General features: G+C 33.3%; 1 protein-coding gene across 1 annotated transcript in view; it reads left to right on the top strand.

The window, feature by feature from the left end:
• LOC111046258 (circadian locomoter output cycles protein kaput) overlaps positions 1 to 21,563 on the top strand; it is a 31,011-nt gene that overhangs the window by 557 nt on the left and 8,891 nt on the right. The window contains exons 2-13 of the mRNA XM_039429037.1: positions 421 to 465; positions 2,905 to 3,053; positions 5,238 to 5,329; positions 7,953 to 8,042; positions 9,463 to 9,574; positions 9,718 to 9,813; positions 11,382 to 11,463; positions 12,188 to 12,319; positions 14,385 to 14,491; positions 17,063 to 17,210; positions 17,741 to 17,868; positions 18,455 to 18,585. Coding sequence (XP_039284971.1) covers positions 421 to 465; positions 2,905 to 3,053; positions 5,238 to 5,329; positions 7,953 to 8,042; positions 9,463 to 9,574; positions 9,718 to 9,813; positions 11,382 to 11,463; positions 12,188 to 12,319; positions 14,385 to 14,491; positions 17,063 to 17,210; positions 17,741 to 17,868; positions 18,455 to 18,585 — 1,312 coding nt within the window. The remainder of the gene's footprint in view (positions 1 to 420; positions 466 to 2,904; positions 3,054 to 5,237; positions 5,330 to 7,952; positions 8,043 to 9,462; positions 9,575 to 9,717; positions 9,814 to 11,381; positions 11,464 to 12,187; positions 12,320 to 14,384; positions 14,492 to 17,062; positions 17,211 to 17,740; positions 17,869 to 18,454; positions 18,586 to 21,563) is intronic.

A 21,563-nucleotide genomic window follows, 5' to 3' on the forward strand; every position in this document is an offset into this window, starting at 1 on the left:
TTTCTCGTTATAGCTTTACAGTTATACCTTACAATGAAAGTAAATATTACAACTATATTAAAGTTGATGATATATTATTTATACAAAAGTTGCATTATTTTTGAATATACTGTATACAGTCATATGCATACTTTTTTTACCTACCAATTTACTTTTCAGAAACTATAATTATACGCTAGCAACATAACCTAAAAACTTGATAGTATAATCAGTAAATTGCTTCAGTTGGTTCAAATTAAGCACCAGACTGTTTAAGAATCAGTTTTTTAAGGGTGCATGGTGAAAGTGATCTATAATTTTAATTTTTTCAATTAAATAAATTATTCTGTCAGTTATAAATTATAACTTTACGGTTAGGTGCCCGGTTGTGAGAAAAATGCAATTAAGCTTAGTAATCTAAAATCTTTTTAATTTTTTCAGTGACACGATGGACGATGATACCGATGATAAAGATGATACTAAAAGGTGAGTCTCATTCCGAAAGTGTCTAAGATTAATGTTCTAAGTTCTTTTTGGTCACCAACCCCATTGATTGTGCAAAAGACCCATGAACAAATTTAAACAAATATGCCTACCCCTCATAAATATTCTCAGATGAATGCTCTAAGTTCTTTCTGGGCCTCCCACCCCAGATTACGCAAAAGATTCATGGACAAATTTCAACAAATAAGCCTATCACTTATAAGAATTTAATCTAAAGCGCTTAAGCTCATCAACATTTGGCCTGAGAAGAATCTCAAGGGTCTTGTTGCTTGACAATGTGAATGCATAGCATTGGTATATTACGAGCCATTGCTCTCCTACGGCATTTTGCTGTGGGGAGGATATGCATTGTCTATTTTTCATGCCCAGAAGAGAGTCCTGAGGCTCATTTTCAAAAAGCCTCCACGCTTCTCTTGTAAGCCTTTATACATAAGACATAGAATACTCACAATCCCAAGTATTTATGTTTATCATGCGACTGTATACTCTTATTATTAATTGAAGAATAAATGGAAGACAAGAGCTGACATCCACCAGCATAATACAAGGCGCAGAATACAATCTTCCGTAAAATTTAAAATCTTAGTTTTCGTTGTTTTTGAGTGAAGTGAAATCATAACCCTATTTTGGACTTTTAAAGTGTTATCTAAATTTGGAAAAGTAATAGTACAAGGAGTATCATTAGTTTTTCTCTCCCAATCAGTGCTTCTCTGTAAAAAATATGAATAAATAAAATTCATACTGAGCAGCATAGGACTAATCCTAGGATGAGCTGAATCCTGAATATATTGGGAAGAAAATCTTCAACGCCCTGCCAGAAAATATAAGGGATACTCAGTCACTAGAGTCATTCAGGACTAGAGTGAAGGAATGGCTGCTGGCGAGATGCCTATATTGTCATCACAGCCTTTTTGAAGGCTGATTTATCCTTGAATTGATGAGTCTTTTATCCATTATTATGAATTATGTTGTATAACTATAATGTGAATTATATGTATTACTATTTTCAATGCTTTTCTAAATGGCCTACATGTATAATAAAGAAAATGAAATTTAGGGCCGGTTTCCGAGCTCAGGATTTATCTAAGTTTCAGACTTTGAACAGCTGGAGTCTGAAAATTGGCTTTCCGAAACGGGGCATAGTCGCAGTCCACGTTTAAATCAAATTTCGAAAAACTAGAAAATAAAATAAAGAGAAAATAGTTTGAAGCTTCAGCTATTTTGAATCATTTAGTAATGTTTTATTTTGTCAAGGAAAAACGTTTCCAATTCTAGAAATGATAAAATAAAGATTATCTTAGAAACTACGACAACGCCCCGTCTCGGAAAGCCAATTTTCTGACTCCAGCTGTTCAAATTCTAGAACTTGGCTAAATCCCGATCTCGGAAACCGGCCTTAAGAATTTCCAACGAATATCGTACCTTATTACATGAGTGCTTTAATCCTCTTTTAGAAGAAGTTAAATATGTTTACCCATCGTAGTTTATACACTTGAACTGCTGGGATTTATTAGTACATACCTATTATGCTTATCGAGGAACGCATTAGAAAAATTTCTAGCACGCTCAGCCTGACAACAGTGATGCTGTCTTGGTAGCAAACATAATCATAATACAGTTTTGCTAACTGTTATAATTTAAAAACGATCACAGAACAATAGAATATAATGTAGGTGACACATTCTTAATTCAGTAATAATGAAGCAACATTTCAATTGTAAAAAAATTCTATTATTGTGAATCAAAGTAACATTTCTCAAACTTGAATTAAAAAAAAAACACTTTTGGAGTGAAAATTTGGTAGTGACGATCGTTTCGATCTGTCTGATGATGGATGAATGGAGGTCGAAACGATCGTCACTACCAAAGTAAGTGCATTTTCACTCCAAAGGTGTTTTTTAAAATTCAAGTTTAATTTTAACAGTGAAAAAGTATGGATATGCAACAGAGTAACATTTCTTAACTTGAGCTGTAAGTGTGTACCAAATTTGAAACGTCTGTGCATTAGTTTTCAAGAAACAGAAACGCAGAAGTACGCCCATATAATGCCTAATGCCATATTTGGCGTAATTTCAAAGCCCTCTACACAAAATTTCTACACCCTAGGTGTAGACCAAAATACCAAATTCACCTGTATATAATAGCCAAAATACCAAATTCAAAAACACCAGTACCAAATTCCAACATTTTTTCATTTGGTCTTAAAAAACCTGTATACATAAAAAAAAAACGCCGATTTCGGGCGAATCTTTGGAATTTATCTCAAATCAGTTCTTAGTACGCCTCTTTGGGCCACCGTAACATAGGTATATGTCAAATTTGAACGTATTTTAGTTAGTTTTTTAGTTCTGGTGATGATTAAGTGAGTAAATTAATGAATGAGAGATTGTCATTTATATACATAATGTTTATTATTTACAGAAAATCACGAAACTTGAGTGAGAAAAAACGTAGGGACCAATTCAATATGCTTATCAACGAGTTGAGCTCAATGGTATCAACCAACAGCCGCAAGATGGATAAATCCACTGTATTGAAATCAACAATTGCTTTTCTGAAAAATCATAACGGTGAGAGTTTTGCATTTCATTAATTTGAAATATTGATATTGAGTGGCTAACGGTTTCATAATGAAACATAAGTTATTTTTTGAAGTTGTTCATGGGAGAAAATCAGAATGTTGTTTGGTTTCAGAATTCATGTTTTCAATTTTCGAATCAAGAATTCTGTAAAAATTCATCTTAGTGGACAGAAAACAGCACTGGTATGATGTGATTTGATAATTAATTTTCTCATATTTTAGTTCATAATATTATAGTATTGAGTGTAAAGTATTCTAATTTTTGTCATAACAAAGTGAAAATATTTCACTATGATCATACAGAATAGTTGTACATTTATGTTCTCAAAACAATTCTCACATTTATGTTCTCAAAACAATTCTCAGACTGGTGAGCAAATCACTTTTAGTGAAAATGAACCAACGTCAGGCTAGCAATTTACTTGAAAATAGAGGAATCGTTTAGAAATGTTGAAACCTTCAACTTGTATACTTTCTTACCCAAGGCCGTACCCAGAAAAAAATTTCGGGGGGGGGGTTGTGATACTAGGCGGGGTCCTAACATACATTGTGGTCCGGAGGGCCCAATAAAACCTTTTAAAAATTTTAGAATAACCCTTTTTCAGACCATTATGTTTTTATTGACAAAACGAAGCTTTGATGGGCTTGCCGCTTGGACCATTTACATACAAAGCCGTTTGTTGTTCTCTCAGGCTGGCTCAAAAAGGTGCTCATGGCATTGAAGCTGTTCGGTACACTTTTTTTTCATTTAAATTGGATAATCTTTGTCAATATAGTTGTTAAGATCGTTAAAAGAGTGAGAAAAAGTGGCAACTGAAATTTTTAAGTGGTCTAATAAGCGAGTTATGGGAGTTAGGGGTCGTTGAATTGCTAAATCCGTTTTCTTTCCAGATCATAAACGGTTTCGACTATATTAACAGAACTTCTCTTAAAAATTCAAAAAATGTATCTTTCCAAACTAAAAAAAAATATTCCCCATATCGTTCATAAATGAAAAAGTAACATTTTTTGTAAATTCGATAACTTGTTTATTTTGGCATAAATCGCGAAAAACGCATATTAGAACAAAGCCAATGATATACTGAATGTATTAGAAAAACTCCAATGGAAAATTCGAAACCGTTTATGATATGGAAAGAAAACTGAGTTTAGCACTTCAATAACCCACAACTCGCTTATTAGACCACTTAAAAATTTCAGTTGCCACTTTTTGTCACTCTTATAATGATCTTAGCATTATATTGAAAAAGATTATCCAATTCAAAAAAAAGTGTACCGAACAGCCTTAAATAAGCTACGTATGTGAAAGATAACTTTAATATAATTTCCACCGTTATGTGGTCTGTGGTGAATAGGAAAATTAAAAGACAATACAAATAGACTTAGCATCGTTTAATGCCCCACAAAATTGTGTATGTAACGTACTTTTTACTAGAAATTGTTTTCAACTTTGAACTCTTCTTTATTTACCTATGAAAATAATTAAATAATAGCCTACTTGAGAAATTTAGTTCCCATGTAAATGAAAATTTTTATTTTTGATAAAATTTCGTGGGGGGGGGGGTTCCAACCCCTGTGACCCACCCCCTGGGTACGGCCTTGTTCTAACCACAATCTATGCCTACTTGATTTCAAATACAGAATTATTAAAAATAAATAGTGTGCTTCTATCATGTAATGTGCGATTCAATTCGAAAACAGCACTGGAATTATGTGATTAGATAATTAATCTACTCATATTTTAGTTCATAATATTATAGTATTGAGTGTAAAGTATTCTAATTTTTGGCATAACAAAGTGAAAATATTTCACTTTGATCATACAGAATAGTTGTACATCTATGTTCTCAAAATAATTTTCCTTAGTTTGGTGAGCAAATCACTTTCAGTGAAAAGAAACCAACGTCATGCTATTTATTGCTAGCAATTTACTTGAAAATATAGGAATAATTTAGAAATTTTCAAACCTTCAACTTGAATACTTTCCAACCACAATCTATGCCTACTTGATTTCAAATACAGAATTATTAAAAATAAATAGTATACTTTATCATATAATGTGTGATTCAATTCGATAAGTTGATGTTTTGGCCTCCAATGCTTAATTTTCTATAATCACCATTTGAAATATTTTTGCTGTATGGTCATTATACGTTTTCTATTTGTTTAACAGAAATTGCTGTAAGATCAAGTGTAAACGAAATTCAAGAGGAGTGGAAGCCTTCATTCCTATCCAATGAAGAATTCGCACACTTAATATTAGAGGTCAGTATCATTGCATCAAAATAAGTTAAATTACTTTCTACAAACAGATTAGGCCTATTTGTTTTCATCTTAAAAAAATATTGGGATATTGATATTGTTGGATATATATAGTTAAATATGGCAGTATCCAATTTTTAATAGCACATAAATTATTCATTATAATAAATATCAATTATATTTAGAGTTCATAAAATAGAAATATAGTACCCTTTGAAATTAATAAAATAATAGAATAAAAATACAAATTATAACAACTAGTATCAGTGTTTACACCATCAAATAATGTAAGCCCTGAATTCATATATTTTAAGAATATATCTGGAGTGTATGCAAGTTATAGCTTACCAACATTTTCTCCGAAATCGAATCAAAATTACGTCATCTAAGAGTCAAAACATAATGGAGCGGCGAAGGTAGAGGGTAGAGAAGGTAGCTTAGAGTGTTGGAAGTGTAGTAATCAATGTATTCAATTTCGATGTCTCAGTTCCTTTCTACCTTCTACCCTACCTTCGCAACTACGATAAATTATTATCAAAAAACTTTGCCTTTTTGACCCCAACGGAATCAAAGGTAGAATCAATTTATCAATGAATCAGACAGACCTCAATGCCATGGCGTCATATTTTATAATACATAATTTTACTTTTAAATTGATTTTATTTATTTATTCATTTATTGTATAAAACACTATAATCATAATACAATTATGACATTGGAGGAAAAACTAGGCTGTAGGTACTATTTCTCTCCAAAACTTTTGATAAAATGTTAATGTTGTCCAAGGTTATGTAATCAAATAAATAAGCTCATTTTTCTATAAAATTTTGTTATGAGTGTGATGTTTTCACAACCACAGAAATAAATAATTCATCAACCAAAACCCAAATGGTTCAAACGTTAATAGGGCTAATTTTCTCATTTGCTTCCATTATAATGTAGTGTTAGTATGCAATGGGTCTTGCAAGACCTGGCGACGATACATTGTCATTTGTGATAAAGAATCAATAAAGAATCGACAGAATTAATCCCTCAACACAAGCTATGCTTAGAGAGGATTGCAACATATATTTATTCATTATCAGAATATTATATTAAGCGAGCAATTTCTGTATATCTGTTTATATTTTTTTATCTGGTTATATGGTTATTTATGTTCAACGGATCTCGAAAACGGCTCTAACGATTTTCACCAAATTTGGAACATAGTAGGTTTATGATATAAAAATTCGATTGCACTAGGTCTCATCCTTGGAAAAACTCGCTGAACAACATTAAAAGGATAATTCATCCTTGGCTGAAACAGCTGAGACTTTCATCGTTTGTGGATAGTAAAAAGTGAGCGAGTGATTCTGTGGAAAATCAAAATATCGCATCCCCGAAATTCATAAGCTGACGTATAGCCAGCTGTAAAATATAAACATGATCATTTTAAAGAGTTGTGTTCTGTTTATCAATAAATAAAAATCTGGTGTAGCGCACTCACACAACTTTCCTTAACGTTATGAAAATTTATCACCTGACGCTAGTGTTCCCGCGCATCTCAAGTCTACTATTCAAAGATCTAAGCCAGCTGGTGACAGGACTATACGCTGGAGACACACGAGGTCTGCTATCTCTTCATAGTGAATGATTTAATAGAATCAACAGTTGCCAACAGTTTGCAATTGAAATAATAACATTTTCTCGAATTTCGAGCTTATTTTAAATTTTAGGTAAAAATGTTACTAAACATTAATTGTAGAGATTTTCATGCTCAATCTTTTCCACTCAAAATTTTTCGTTTAAATTGTATCTGAAGCCTGATAATTGAGAATCTAAAATCAAACTTTGCATAAATGGGGCGGAGCTCCTGAAATTTTTACAGATATGGGACTTGTGGCAGTTGATAGAGCTTATCTATGACTATTTCAGGTATAACTTTAATCGAAATCGTTGGAGCCGTTTCCGAGAAAATCGCGAAAACCCCTGTTTTTGACAACATTTTCGCTATTTTAGCCGCCATCTTGAATTGCATTTGATCGAAAATGTTCGTGTCGGATCCTTATAGTGTAAGGACCTTAAGTTCCAAATTTCAAGTCATTCCGTTGATTGGGAGATGAGATATCGTGTACACAGACGCACATACACTTACACACACACACACACACACACACACACACACACACACACACACACACACACACACACACACACACACACACACACACACACACAGACGCACATATATATATATATATAATATATATATATATATATATATATATATATATATATATATATAGACCAATACCCAAAAACCAGTTTTTTGGACTCAGGGGACCTTGAAACGTATAGAAATTTAGAAATTGGGGTACCTTAATTTTTTTCGGAAAGCAATACTTTCCTCACCTATGGTAATAGGGCAAGGAAAGTAAAAATAACGAGCGAAGCTCGGTGCCCCGATATTGGTTACATTAAATGTGGTGTATAATGTTAATTTCCGTTTGTTATCTCAATATGTTAGAGATTACAATTCCGTATGTGTGCTTATTCTGATCAATACTGGTAAATTGTTTTGTTTGTAATTATGTTGAGAAATAAATGAATGAATGAAAGTGAATAAAATATTTGGGTTGTTCTTCAGGCTCTTGACGGCTTTATCATGGTATTCTCTTCTTCGGGACGAATATTGTATGCATCAGAAAGTATAACGTCGCTTCTTGGACACTTACCAGTAAGTTTTTTCATCAGCTCAAACGATAAAATCAATAACTATTCTTGGAATCAACTGAATTTCTTGTTCAACTTGTTCTGCAAGCAAGTTCAATGAATTCGGATCAATTATTACTTCTGAAAATTGATCATGCATTATTAATAAGTTAGCTATTCTAATCACACTTTTGTTTCACTTGGAAAGTCAACTCATGAACAACTGTCCAACTGTCATCTATTACTGTCGAACTTGAAAATAATGCTTATTGTTTTTGCATGGAGTCATTAATTAAGTTGTTCTTGTCTATTTGAAAATCTGTATTCTTTCTTTCTTTATCGATTCATACAATGAAGTATACATTAATGATAGGGAGGGAAAGAATAAGGTAACCTTGTGCTATTCCTCTTCCAAATTTAGATAATGTTACGCATAGTCCGAAATAGGTTAAGTCTTGTAGTTGTACACTTCACAAAATTTGCAGTCCTTAATTATTTTCACAAAGTAGATTTTCAAATTTAGATGCTTCAAAACCAAACATAAAAGAAATATTTCGCATTATTATCACTAAAATAGGAAAAAAGTTGAAATAGATTTCAACTTGAAAATGACCTAAGTTATGGTCGAAACTAGTCGTTGTAATATTTTAAATAATAAAGGGTTCTTCAAGTTTCAATATTGTTTTACTAAAATAGGAAATCCTATACTATTAAACGAGCAACTTGTCTTTATATGTTCAGATTTTTGGATGTTTATATGTATATATTTCAATTAGTAGGTTTATAGTAGGTTTATTAGTAGGTACATAGTAGGTTTATAATATAAAAATTCAATTGCACTAGGTCTCATCACTGGGAAAACTCGCTGAAGGACATCAAAAGGATAATTATTATTCATCCTTGGAAAAACAGCTGATAATAATTATTTCGTCGTCTGCTGATGATGGAAGTGAGTGAGCGAGTTCATGTGTGTGGGACTGTTTCAAAATTATGACTCAGCTGTTGAACTTTTGTAATCATTCAATCAGGTACTTAGTGCCGGTTGCAAAAAAGCGGGGCTATTTTTAATCGTGATTAATTCCAGTAGAACCATCTTTTTGAAATGGTCTTCTCTGATTTGGTTTACGTGAAATCAATCAGGATTAAAATTTAACCGGCTTTTGTGCAACCGGGCCTTTGTGAGGGAAATTTTTGCATTTCTCTGGGAATTAATCTCGATTCACTGTGATTAGAACATTTCTGTATGAATTTCTTCTTTCGTAAGAAATTTTTCATGATTTTGTACTCCAGAGTGGAGCTCGGTCCCCTATATTATATTTTTTACAATTTGAAAGGAAATAAATGAAAATGAATTGAATTGAGTTATCCAAATTCAAATACAAGAGTATCCTTATTCAATCCAACTTACAGCTCTATTGATTCTAATTGTAATTTTTCTTTTACAGAATGACCTTCTTAATACGACAATTTATGACATTATATTTGATTATGATCATTCAGAACTGTATAACATTCTTCTGAATCCAACAACCAACGTGCAGTATGACCAGACCAAAGGTTAGTTGAAAATTTGAAATGAGATTTAAAATAATTTTATATTCATGAAAATACCATCAAGGGCCACTCTCTCCAAAAATGTTGAACTAAAATTCTAGTTTAAACGATCAGGTGTATTATTTTAATTATCATTTCATTTTCAGATAACCAAATCTCCTTTATTTGTCATTGTAAGCGAGGTAATATTGATTTCAAAGAAGAAGCCATCTACGAATTGGTCCAGTTTGTTGGATATTTCAGTGAGTATTCCACAACTTTTCTCACCAAAACCTGACTCGCATTTTTTTAGTAAATCTTTGTAGTTAATATGGCACGCTAATAGAGTAATGGGTCTAATATTTAAGAAATTCTGTTGAAAATATTTGACAGATGTTCAATTAACAATAGTGCACTAATGAGAAACATAATTTTTAATTTCGTAGTTAGTAGTTTAAATTTTCTGCTAGATCATTTTCATTTTTTTATTTTCTCTCTGTCATGTAACCCAAGTCAGAGGTATTTATTTATTAAACATGAAAAACACATTTACAATATGGGAAAATAGTCTGTTACATACTTGGATTAATTTTCATAAACTAGTAGTTCTGCGAACAGTAGACATCGCTCATGAATAGCCTACAACTTTCAAACTAATAAGAAGGGCCATTAAGAAAGTACAGTATATTGTGAAGATTTATCCATGACATCTATTATTTTCTCCATTGAAAGTGCTAAAGACATTGTTTCCAGGGACACAGGACTTATAAATGTCTCTCAAGGAGGTACCTTCATATCGTCCCCATATTTACATTATTATAAATTTTCGAACAATTAATTATAAGAAATCGGTCAACTGACAGAAAAATGGAATATGCAGTAGGCAATTTAGACGATGAATCGTCTCACAGACGATAGTGAGACGGGAAATGATTCTAAATAAGATGGGTTTGTTGGTGACAATGACAGGAGGTTGCTAATAATGTTTTTCATGAAAAGTGGATTCAATTTTATGGCGGCTTGTTATGCCTATGCAGAATGTTCATGCTCACAAGTCGGTTTCCGATCTCATACTAAAACGAAAACAAGAGCTAACTAAGCTGTGATGTCTCCGGCCGGTTCGGTAGGTCTAGAAACTATTCATCTATGAAACAGGGAAATATCGTGTTGAAAAAGGAAGAAATAGTGCAATCAAGTGAGAAGTTTTCTTCAATTAATAAATACAGTATGATTTGGAGCGGCTCAGACGTTTCAAGGTTCGTTCACCGCTGACAGCTCTTGTCCTCTATCGATAGCATTCCAACGATACCATTCATTCAATACAGCACATTTTAGAGCGGCACAATTTATATTAAAACCGGAGGTCTTATCAAAAATCGTTACACATACGTTTCTGCGCCTTGTTTCAAAGAACTTGTATACCAAATTTCATCCAAATCGGACAATAACTGCGACTGTAACTGCGGTACAAACAAACACACAGACAAAATCCGATCGAGTCGAAACTAAGACCTCAGCTTCGCTTCGGTCAATAACGTGTGTAGCATCCCACTATAGAGTCTATGTGTCGGGATGCATTTAGTCTAACATTCTAAATATAATATTTTAAATCTAAATAATTTCTTCTATGCAATACAATCCATAATCTGGGCTATTTCTACAAGTTGAATAAATAGCGCCGAAAAAATAATAAGAACTAAAAACAAATTATCGTAGTGAAAAATATAGATGGTGTATAAATAATAAGTTAGAATAACGTTCAAATAACATTGGTTTTTATTGCTTGATAAAGAGTATTTTGCATAAATTTGTTCATGTTTTTATGTTTCAGGAGCTGACTTGGATTCATTACAGATTGACAACCGTAGCTCTTCCAATTGTTACTCAGGGTTCTCTGGTGAATCAGATACAAGGTACGTTATTCATTTGCACTAATAAATAAATAAAAATCGTCGATATTCAATCTTCTTATTTTGAAAATTGGAAAACTGAACAGATCTTCAATGAAATCACTATAGCTAACTTGTAACTCACATTCACAAATCATGTGACCTGTAACCTTGATTTATAATAACTGTAATCACAACGTGTGTAAATTTTACATTTATTATTCTGAAAGTGTGTGTAATAACTTACCACAGAGAAAATGTAGCATAAGAAGATATCCCATGGTTTAGATATTTCGTGATCCAAATTTCAAGCAGATTTCTTGTCAACGCAAGCCGATTAATATCGACTACAGTCTATTATTACCGTTTTGGCCAGGTAAGAGTAAAATAACGGCACAGTATGAGATCAAATAGTCATCATCATCATTATCGATCTCCGTCTGCAGTTGCCCGGGTGCGGTTTACGATGCCTCGCCATGTCTAAGTAGCTCCTCTCCTCCTCCAGTCCAGTCCTCTCTCTTGGATCTCACGCCTAACCTGGTCTCGCCATGAGATCAAATAGTACCAGCATCAAATAGCTCGACCAAAAACAACTACTGTCGGCTAGTCTAGGACTATCGGCTTTAGTTAACGGTGAAATCTTGAACATAAACGCCCCATATCTAAAGATATCTTCTTATGCATATCTTCTATGGTAATACTAAATCAATGAATCAATGAATAAATGAATACTTTTTTTATGTGATAGATTGGTGTTTGTGGGAACTGGTCGCCTGCAGACCCCTCAGCTCATCAGGGAGATGTCACTTGTCGATTCAACTAAAAGCGAGTTCACGTCTCGACACAGTCTTGAATGGAAGTTCTTATTCTTAGATCATAGGTGAGTCGACAATCGTTACTGATTTCATATTTCTGATAATAATTGACCGAGCGAAGTGAGGTCTAATATTCAAGTCGACGGTTTGGCATTTCTCTTAATGTTTAAATGTTTGAATGTTTATATGTTGCGCATTTACGGCGAAACGCGGTAATAGATTTTCATGAAATTTGACAGGTATATTCCTTTTTTAATTGCGCGTCGACGTATATACAAGGTTTTTGGAAATTCTGCATTTCAAGGATAATATAAAAGGAAAAAGGAGTCTCCTTCATACGCCAATATTAGAGTAAAAATCAGACTATAGAATTATTCATCATAAATCAGCTGACAAGTGATTACCAGATGATGTTTGGAGAAGCCAGTCTATTGCTGTATTTCCATAAAGTCTATAGTTTCAATGAGAATACTGCGTGAGGTCTACTGTTCACAGAACTACTAGCTATTTACGGTTGGGTTTTTATTGAGGAGAACTTTTATGTAGTTCTGTCTTACTCAGAAACTGGCTGACCTCAGCTGCTTTAGACTAAGGAATATGTTCCGTTGCTACGACTTTGTCAATACATGTATTTGTCAACGACAATATAAACATTTGATTTGAAACCGCAGGGAATATGGTTGTTCCACTGTTTCAAATCGGCTCTAATTAGGTGTCTAGATACGAATGGGTCCCTCTAAAAACGTTGCAACTGATAAAATTTCACAATGTGATGCTTCAGTGTAAAATCGCTGGTAGAATGATTCTAAGGTCTATAAATACAGGTCATGACACAATCCCGTGATGCATTGCAAAATCGTCATTTTGTGGGGTTCAAGTTCACCAATTTTCAAATTTATTTTCAGCTGTTATAATTGTAGATAATATAATATTATAGTATTTAGCAAAATACTAGAAACTGGGTTGTTGATTTTCAGATTTGATTGATCGGGAACTTTAAACTTAGGAATCATAATCCTTAGGTTACAAAAATAAGAACAATTTTTAATAATAAATAAATGAAAAATTGAAGCATTTATTATTGAAATTTCATTATTAAAAAATTGAAAACCTGAATTCACATATTATCTGAACTAGAAAATTGTTTTTAAAATGGTTAATTTTGTTATGAGCAAATCGAATTAGATTGGATTTTCATATGTGCCGCCATAAAGACCCCATTAAATGGCCGCTCCATAAGGAACACGAGTGTCATGACCTCCTGTTTCAAGTAGTATTCAAGGTTTGAACCTTGAATGATTCTCCACCATGAAAATAAGAAAACCTGGAACTGAACCTGGCAGCCTGCAGCAGCTTGGCAAACTGAGCTCAAAAGTAGACGATAGGCCCCGCCCACCAGTGGTATAAGATCACTATAGTGCAGTCCACGTTATAATGACAGTATTTGATGAACTTTGGTTTTGCTATCCTTGTCTATCATTCGACAAAGCCGGTGGTACTATCCTTTTCTAGGTCCACAACGATGTCAAGTATGTTTTTGACAGTGTGGAAATATAATTAATTATATATTAATTAATTAATCGGCATCGCTATTCTCCTATCTTTATCCACTGTCATTATAACGTGGACCGCACTATAGGGATAGGATCAACCTCATTGATCGGATCAACCGATTGTTAACGAAGTTAGCCGATGTTAGAGTAGTAGCCACGCCTACCGGTTCGTTTCTGCTGCAATCTCTATTCTGGACTTCAGTTCCATGTTTTTCTTACTTCCATGTTCCCCACCCAGCAGTGACATCTATGTTTGATAGTTCGCACTGTATTTTTATAAAATAGTGCATACCATCAACCACAGATGCCATCACTAGGCAGAGTTTCATTCCACCAACGTCTTTACACTGAAGCATCACTTTCTGAAATTTTGTCAGTTGCAACGTTTTTAGAGGGACCCATTCAACGGTGAAAACCCTGGGCAAACCGGAATGCGCAATTCAGATTGTGCAAATTTAATGAGCGTTTGGACCTGTTTGTTACTCTATACTTTCGATTAGAGTGAATTTTCATGTAATCTCAGGTATAATCTCACGATCTACATCATCAACTAAAACTAAATTAATGTTTTTCACAGGGCACCTCCAATTATTGGTTACTTACCTTTCGAGGTGTTGGGCACTTCAGGATATGACTACTACCATGTTGACGATCTAGATCGAGTTGTTTCATGTCATGAAGCTTGTGAGTAAAGTAATAACTCTTTCTATAATATTTCTTTATCCTGTCACTGTGCATTGATAAATAATTTTGTCCATTGACATAATATTAAAGTGTGCAATTCTGTGATGAAATTAAACTGTCTATATAGACTCAGATCTCTTTCAAATAATGGTAATATAATGGAATAAATGTTGTGTATCCCTTGTCGAAGAATGGCAAGATACATAAGCAAATCTTTGCAAAGATACTAAGCAAATTAATAAAAACAATATAAAACATGTAGTACCCTTTTTATTTAAAACATTTTAAAAACTTTAAAACATTTCAACGACTAGTTTTGGACTACTTTGGCCATTTTCAAGTTGAAATGAAAATTTATTTCATTATAATTTTTCATTTTAACTTAAAAATTGCCATAGTAGACTGAAACTAGTCGTTGAAATGTTTTTTAAATGTTTAAATAAAAAGGGTAACTTTTGTACATGTTTTATATTGTTTTTATTAATTTTCAATAAAGTAGCCCCCCATACAAGTGAAGCTATTCTTTGAAAATTTCTACCCCAACTTTTCTGTCAGTAATAAAATATTTTGACCATAAATAGTCTTAACTTAATTAACCCGAGTATTCCTATCAAAAACATTTGAAAAATATCATCCAATTTTTCATATTCTAAGTACAAGTTGACTTTCCACATTGACGTTCCAGTTTTTCATATTCTAAATACAAGTTTACATTCCACATTGACGTTCCAGTTTTTTAGATTCTAAATACAAGTTTACGTTCCACATTGACGTTCCAGTTTTTCAGATTCTAAATACAAGTTTACATTCCACATTGACGTTCCAGTTTTTCAGATTCTAAATACAAGTTTACGTTCCACATTGACGTTCCAGTTTTTCAGATTCTAAATACAAGTTTACATTCCACATTGACGTTCCAGTTTTTCATATTCTTAATACAAGTTTACGTTCCACATTGACGTTCCAGTTTTTCAGATTCTTAATACAAGTTGACGTTCCATATTGACGTTCCATTTCTTCAGATTCTAAATACAAGTTGACGTTCCATATTGACGTTCCATATTGACGTTCCAGTTTTTCATATTTTAAATACAAGTTTACGTTCCAGTTTTTCAGATTCTATATACAAGTTGACGTTCCATATTGTTCTATAAACTTGCATTAGAATTATGTTTGGATTTAATAATTCAAATTGAAATTAAAATTCTCAATACATTGATTACAACAAAATATCTCTAAAAATAAGTACTTACATACTTATTGAATGAAAAAGACTAAGAAATTGTCAAAAAACCACATTGACGTTCCAGTTTTCAGATTCTAAATACAAGTTGACGTTCTATATTGTTCTATGAACTTGTATTTGAATTATGTTTGGATTTAATAATTCAAATTGAAATTAAAATTCTCAATGCATTGATTACAACAAAATATCTATAAAAATAAGTACTTACATACGTATTGAATGAAAAAGACTAAGAAATTGTCAAAAAACCACTGACAAATCAGTGGTTTCTTGACAGTTTCTTAGTCTTTTTCATTTAATATGAATAATTACCACAATATCAACTTCTCAACTACACAAAAAGTACTTACATACGCATAAAGGCGAACGCACACAGCACCGGACATTCAAAACGTATCCAGACAGATGGAGAAAAATTCAAACGTCTGCATGCAGACAGACGGAGATTTGTGTGAGTTGCAGCATTCGAACACCTGGGGAGGGTTTTTTCCTCTGTATTTTATATTTCTCCTTATGATTTGCATGATTCTGTATGAATTTCAAGTTACTACCTTCAATAATAATCTATCAAGACTTTCTTGTGTCCATACTTAATACCTAATTTTTTCATTAAATTTATCAGTATCCTGATAGGATGCTCACGAGTGTGAATGTTCAATGTCTGGTGTGTGCTTGTCTTTTTAATTTCTATTATTTTCGCAGTTTTTTTTCCTTGTCTATAAAACATTTTATTCTGCAAAACGTATTGCATTGCAATTCTGTATCTATTACAATTCTCAAAAATATGTATTGATTAGGTAGCTACATCTTATCCTCTTTCTTTTCAAAATTTTACCTATTTAAAATCTTCTTATTTGCTATCTTTCCCCACTTTTCTTTATTCTCTTTCCCAGGTATTGAATACTGTTAGGCCTACACAGGTTCTTTTTCCTCATATCCATATCCACTATTCATAAAATAAACAAATTTCATCTTTGATTCCAATTCTTACTGTATTAATTCTCTCCAGTAGCTTGTCTTTTATTTTGTTTTAATTTATTTTTTGCTTTTTCTTTCAGCAGTGAAGTGATTGAGTTTATTGGAAAACACTTATTTTCTAAAATACTTTTATTATTCAATATTGATCTCTCATATTTATTACATTTTATTGTCATTTCTTGCTTCAATTTTTTTTTGTTATCTCTGCATATTTTGTATTGTATTGTTTGCTAACGACGTGGTTAAGTGGTAGAGTGGACAATATTGTCCAAACTTCGCCACGTCAACATAAATAAAAAAGTCATTCTATTCTATTCTATTCTATTTTATGTAATTTTCTGTTCCAGTGATGCAAAAAGGAGAGGGAACTTCCTGTTATTATAGGTTTCTGACGAAAGGACAACAATGGATTTGGTTACAAACAAGATTTTATATCACTTATCACCAATGGAATTCAAAACCAGAATTCATTGTTTGTACTCATAGAGTTGTAAGGTAAGTTGAACGCTTTTTTCTCTCAAATTCCTTCCAAATAGAATAGAATAAACTTTATACAACTATACAATAATTCAATACATTTCCAAATATTGTTTCTATAGTGAGGTCCACGTTACAATGGCAGTGGAGAAAGATCAACGTTGCCGAACCTGTCTTGTCAATGTCTTCTATAGACGGTAGCTGTTACAGGTTTATTGATGTAATATTAACTGTTCATTCTCATTTAAAATAATCAATTATATTTTATTAAGCAAGAAATTATATTTTTCAATAATTTCATAATGCATTTTTAAAATTAAGATGGGATATTTTGTTAATTAATTATTAATTCTACATTGTTGAAAGACGATCTGGCAACAGAGCAAAGCGAGAAAGAGATAGCGCTATCTGCTTTGTTGAATGATAGACAAGGATAGCAATACCATTGCCAATCAAACACTGCCATTATAACGTGGACCTCACTATTGTAGGCTAATTTGTATTCTTGTATGATTCGAGAAATTGTATTACTGTTTTTTCTTTTCTAGCTACATCAACGTTTTAAAGCAGATGAGGAAGAATGCTGATATGCCTGACTCTGAGAACAGTCGAGACACTGATCTATCTCTTGAATCTTCTGATCAGTACTCCAATGATTGGTCTTCTAAGTCAATACGTAAGCTATGTATATTCGTTAGAAACATTTTTAGCATTAATTAGATAATGGTCCGTATAATTGACCTTGTACCTGGAATATAATGGTACTATATTTATGGATTATGAATATTATGATTTTTTAAAATATTTTCTTATACAATTGCCTCAGAGTCATAACACCAAAATCGTTGAATACTTGATGAGTAGGAAAGTCTCTTGGTTTCTAAGTATAGTAGTTTTGATTACAGCTTTTTGTGTAATGAATAGCCCATTAATGTGAGAATCATATGTCCCTCCCCATACTGTGATCCCATATCTTGAACTATAGCAAAATAAACAGCTTCAATTTGTTTTCTATTGATTTTATATAATTTAAAGTTTATACATTTCAATTCCCTATTAATTAAATTTATGTGATGATTCCATCTGAGGCTTTTATCAATAGCACCCAAATACTTTATGAAATCTACGTTTTAAAACACAGGACAGTTGCAGTCAGAATTACTAGCTGAATTTTGTTCCCCAGAAGCTTGCAATGAGTATGTAGTTTTAATTTGACAGTTAGTTCAATTTTGTTGAATGAATGTTTGTTGTATGATTGACAGTGAACAAAACGCACGGCGGAAGTAGATACTCGAAAAGAAGTAGCAGCAGACACGGCCAAAGATCGCATCAGGGATCCGACTCAAACCAGATGAGCGCTGACTCACCAGCTTCCAGGCAACGGAGGACGCCTGTAAGTCATTCATTTCATGTTCTTCCTCTTATTCTTCTGGCCTTCAAGGATAGGCATATGTGCCTATTCCGCCTCACATTTGATATTTATCTTCTTCTCTATTCTTCTTCCTTTAGCACTACAGTCCTTATGTGGACCTTGGCTTCCATGACAATTCCTTTCCATCTGTCTCTATCACCAGCAACTCTCTTCCATCCCCTAATTCCCAGATCTCTCTCCACATCTTCCAGCCACCTCCTCCTTGGTCTCCCTCTTCTTCTTGTGCCTTCAATATGGCCTTTGGCAACCTTTCTCTATTCATCCTCTCAACATGTCCAAGTCAGCGTATCTGTTGCGACATTATGAAACGTACAAAATCTTCCATTCCAAGTATTCTATTTACCTCTTTATTACTTCGAATGACCCAACCTTCAGCTGTTCTTATGGGTCCCCATATTCTTTTGATAATTTTTCGTTCGAAGACTCTAAGAGCTTTTATGTCATTCATGAGAAGTGTCCATGCTTCGCATCCGTATGTAGCAATAGGCTCGATAAGCGTTCTATAGAGTTTCAGTTTAATGCTAAGGAAGACCAGTCTTGAGCAGAAGATGTGCTTGTAACGGAAGTAAGTTCTATTTGCACTCATTATTACTTTCCGTGCCATATTACCATAGGTAAGGAAAGTATTGCTTTCCAAAAAGAAGTTTTCTATACGTTTCAAGGTCCCCTGAGTCCAAAAACATGATTTTTGGGTGTTGGTCTGTGTGTGTGTATGTGTGTATGTCTGTGAACACGATAACTCCATTCCTAATTAACCGATTGACTTGAAATTTTAAACTTAAGGTCCTTATACAATGAGGATCCGATAATAAGAAATTCAATAAAATTCAATTCAAGATGGCGGAAAAAATGGCGGATAATTACTAAAAAACCATGTTTTTCACGGTTTTCTCGAAAACGGCTCTAACGATTTTCTTTAAATTCATACCATGGATAGCTATTTAAAAGCCCTATCTACTGACATGAGTCTCATTTCTGGGAAAATTGCTGGAGCTCCGTGATATTCTTGTGAAATATGGCGAATAATTACTAAAAAATCATGTTTTTCACGGTTTTCACGAAAACAGCTCCAACGATTCTTTTCAAATTTATACCATGGATAGCTATTTATAAGCCCTATCAACTGACATGAGTCTAATTTCTGGGAAAATTGCAGGAGCTTCATAATATTCTTGAGAAAAATGGCGGATGATTACTAAAAAACCACGTTTTTTACGATTTTCTCAAAAATGACTTGACCGATTTTTTTCAAATTCATACCCTGTAAGTTATTTATCAGCTCTATCAACTGGCATGAGTTTCCTTCCTGAGAAACTGAGGGGGGGTCTACCCCATCCTTGAGAAATGGACTTTGTAACCTCCTTCTCGTGCATGAGGTACGTAGGTAGAGCAGTTTATAAAGAGAACACATAGTCGATATACTTCATCTGTAGAACAGCTTTTTTGACAACTTTAAAAAAAATCATCGAATTTCACAATTTACACAAACCAAAAAGTACTCTGAAAACAATTATATTATATACACATATACAGTAGTCTGACCAAAGTTTCAAATATGTTTCCACCAATCGCCATTATGTTATTCCCCTAAACTATTCTCGTTTAAGAATGTTGCTTGCAGTTCAATGAGCAAGGAAAGTTGTGTGAGTGTACCACAGCAGATTTTTCTATTGGCGATTTTACTACTCACATCGTTAATTGATTTTATATAAGGTGTTAATTAATAATTATTGTAATGAGAAAATATAATTTCTTCCCTTCATTAGAAGAATCATCTCTTCTCTTGACTATATATTACAATGTTGGAATATCAGTAGGCATTCGGCCTCAAATGCTTCAAACCTGATTTCGTAGATATCATACAACATTGGAGTATTGCTATAGTGAGGTCCACGTTATAATGGCAGTGGGGAAAGATATGAGAACAGCGATGCCGATTCTCTGCAACATTATCACTTGTAGAGGATAGCTGATACCGGTATAACTCATGCAATGTTAACTGATCATTCTTGTCTAGAAGTAAATTCGTATGGCTTTTGTTGGTGGGGAGTCCCTTGCGGGAAGGTCCCACCGCCTGAATATATAATTTAAGCCGTCAATGGGCCTTACGACTGTCATACTTCAGCCGGGACCGACAGTTTAACGTGCCCATCCGATAACACGGGAGTGATCTGGTTAAAAAACTTTTGGTTATGAGAGGGATTGAACCCGGGATCTCTGTGCTGCTACGCAAGCACTCTATCCACTAGACCACGGATCACTCCACTTGTCTAGAATAATCAATTATATTTTATTTGTCGAGAAAATATATTTTTCAATGATATAATTATACATTTTCATAATCAAGATTGAATATTTGGTCGAATCTATTATGTTTCTACATTGTATTTGTGAAAGATGAAGGAAATAAATCAATGGTTAAAAGTCGATCTGGCAACGTTGCGGAGCTAGAAAAGAGTAGCTCTACATGCTTTGTCGAATGATACACAAGAATAGGAACACCAATGTTAATCAAATACTGCCATTATAACGTGAATCTCACTATAGTGTCGTATTGTACTCTTTGTGCAGAATACTGAACTAAAGTATCACTTTTCTTCCACGGGTCGAGAGGTAACTCCATAAATCGTATTCAACTTGATATACATTTCATTCAAAAACAAGTACAAAAAATCTGGTGTGGCGCACTCACACAACTTTCCTTGCTCATTGAACTGTAAGCCCCATTCTTAAAGGAGAATAATTTAGGGGAATAACATAATGACGATTGGCAGCAACATATTTGACACTACGATCAGACTACTGTATATCTGTATACTGTATATATAATTGTTTTCAGAGTACTTTTTCCTTTGTGTAAATTGTGAAATTCGATGATATTTCTCAAAAGTCGTCAAAACAGCTGTTCTATAGATTAAATATCTCGACTATGTGTTCTT

The sequence above is a fragment of the Nilaparvata lugens genome, chromosome 5, assembly GCF_014356525.2.
Source record: "Nilaparvata lugens isolate BPH chromosome 5, ASM1435652v1, whole genome shotgun sequence".
Lineage (NCBI taxonomy): Eukaryota > Metazoa > Arthropoda > Insecta > Hemiptera > Delphacidae > Nilaparvata > Nilaparvata lugens.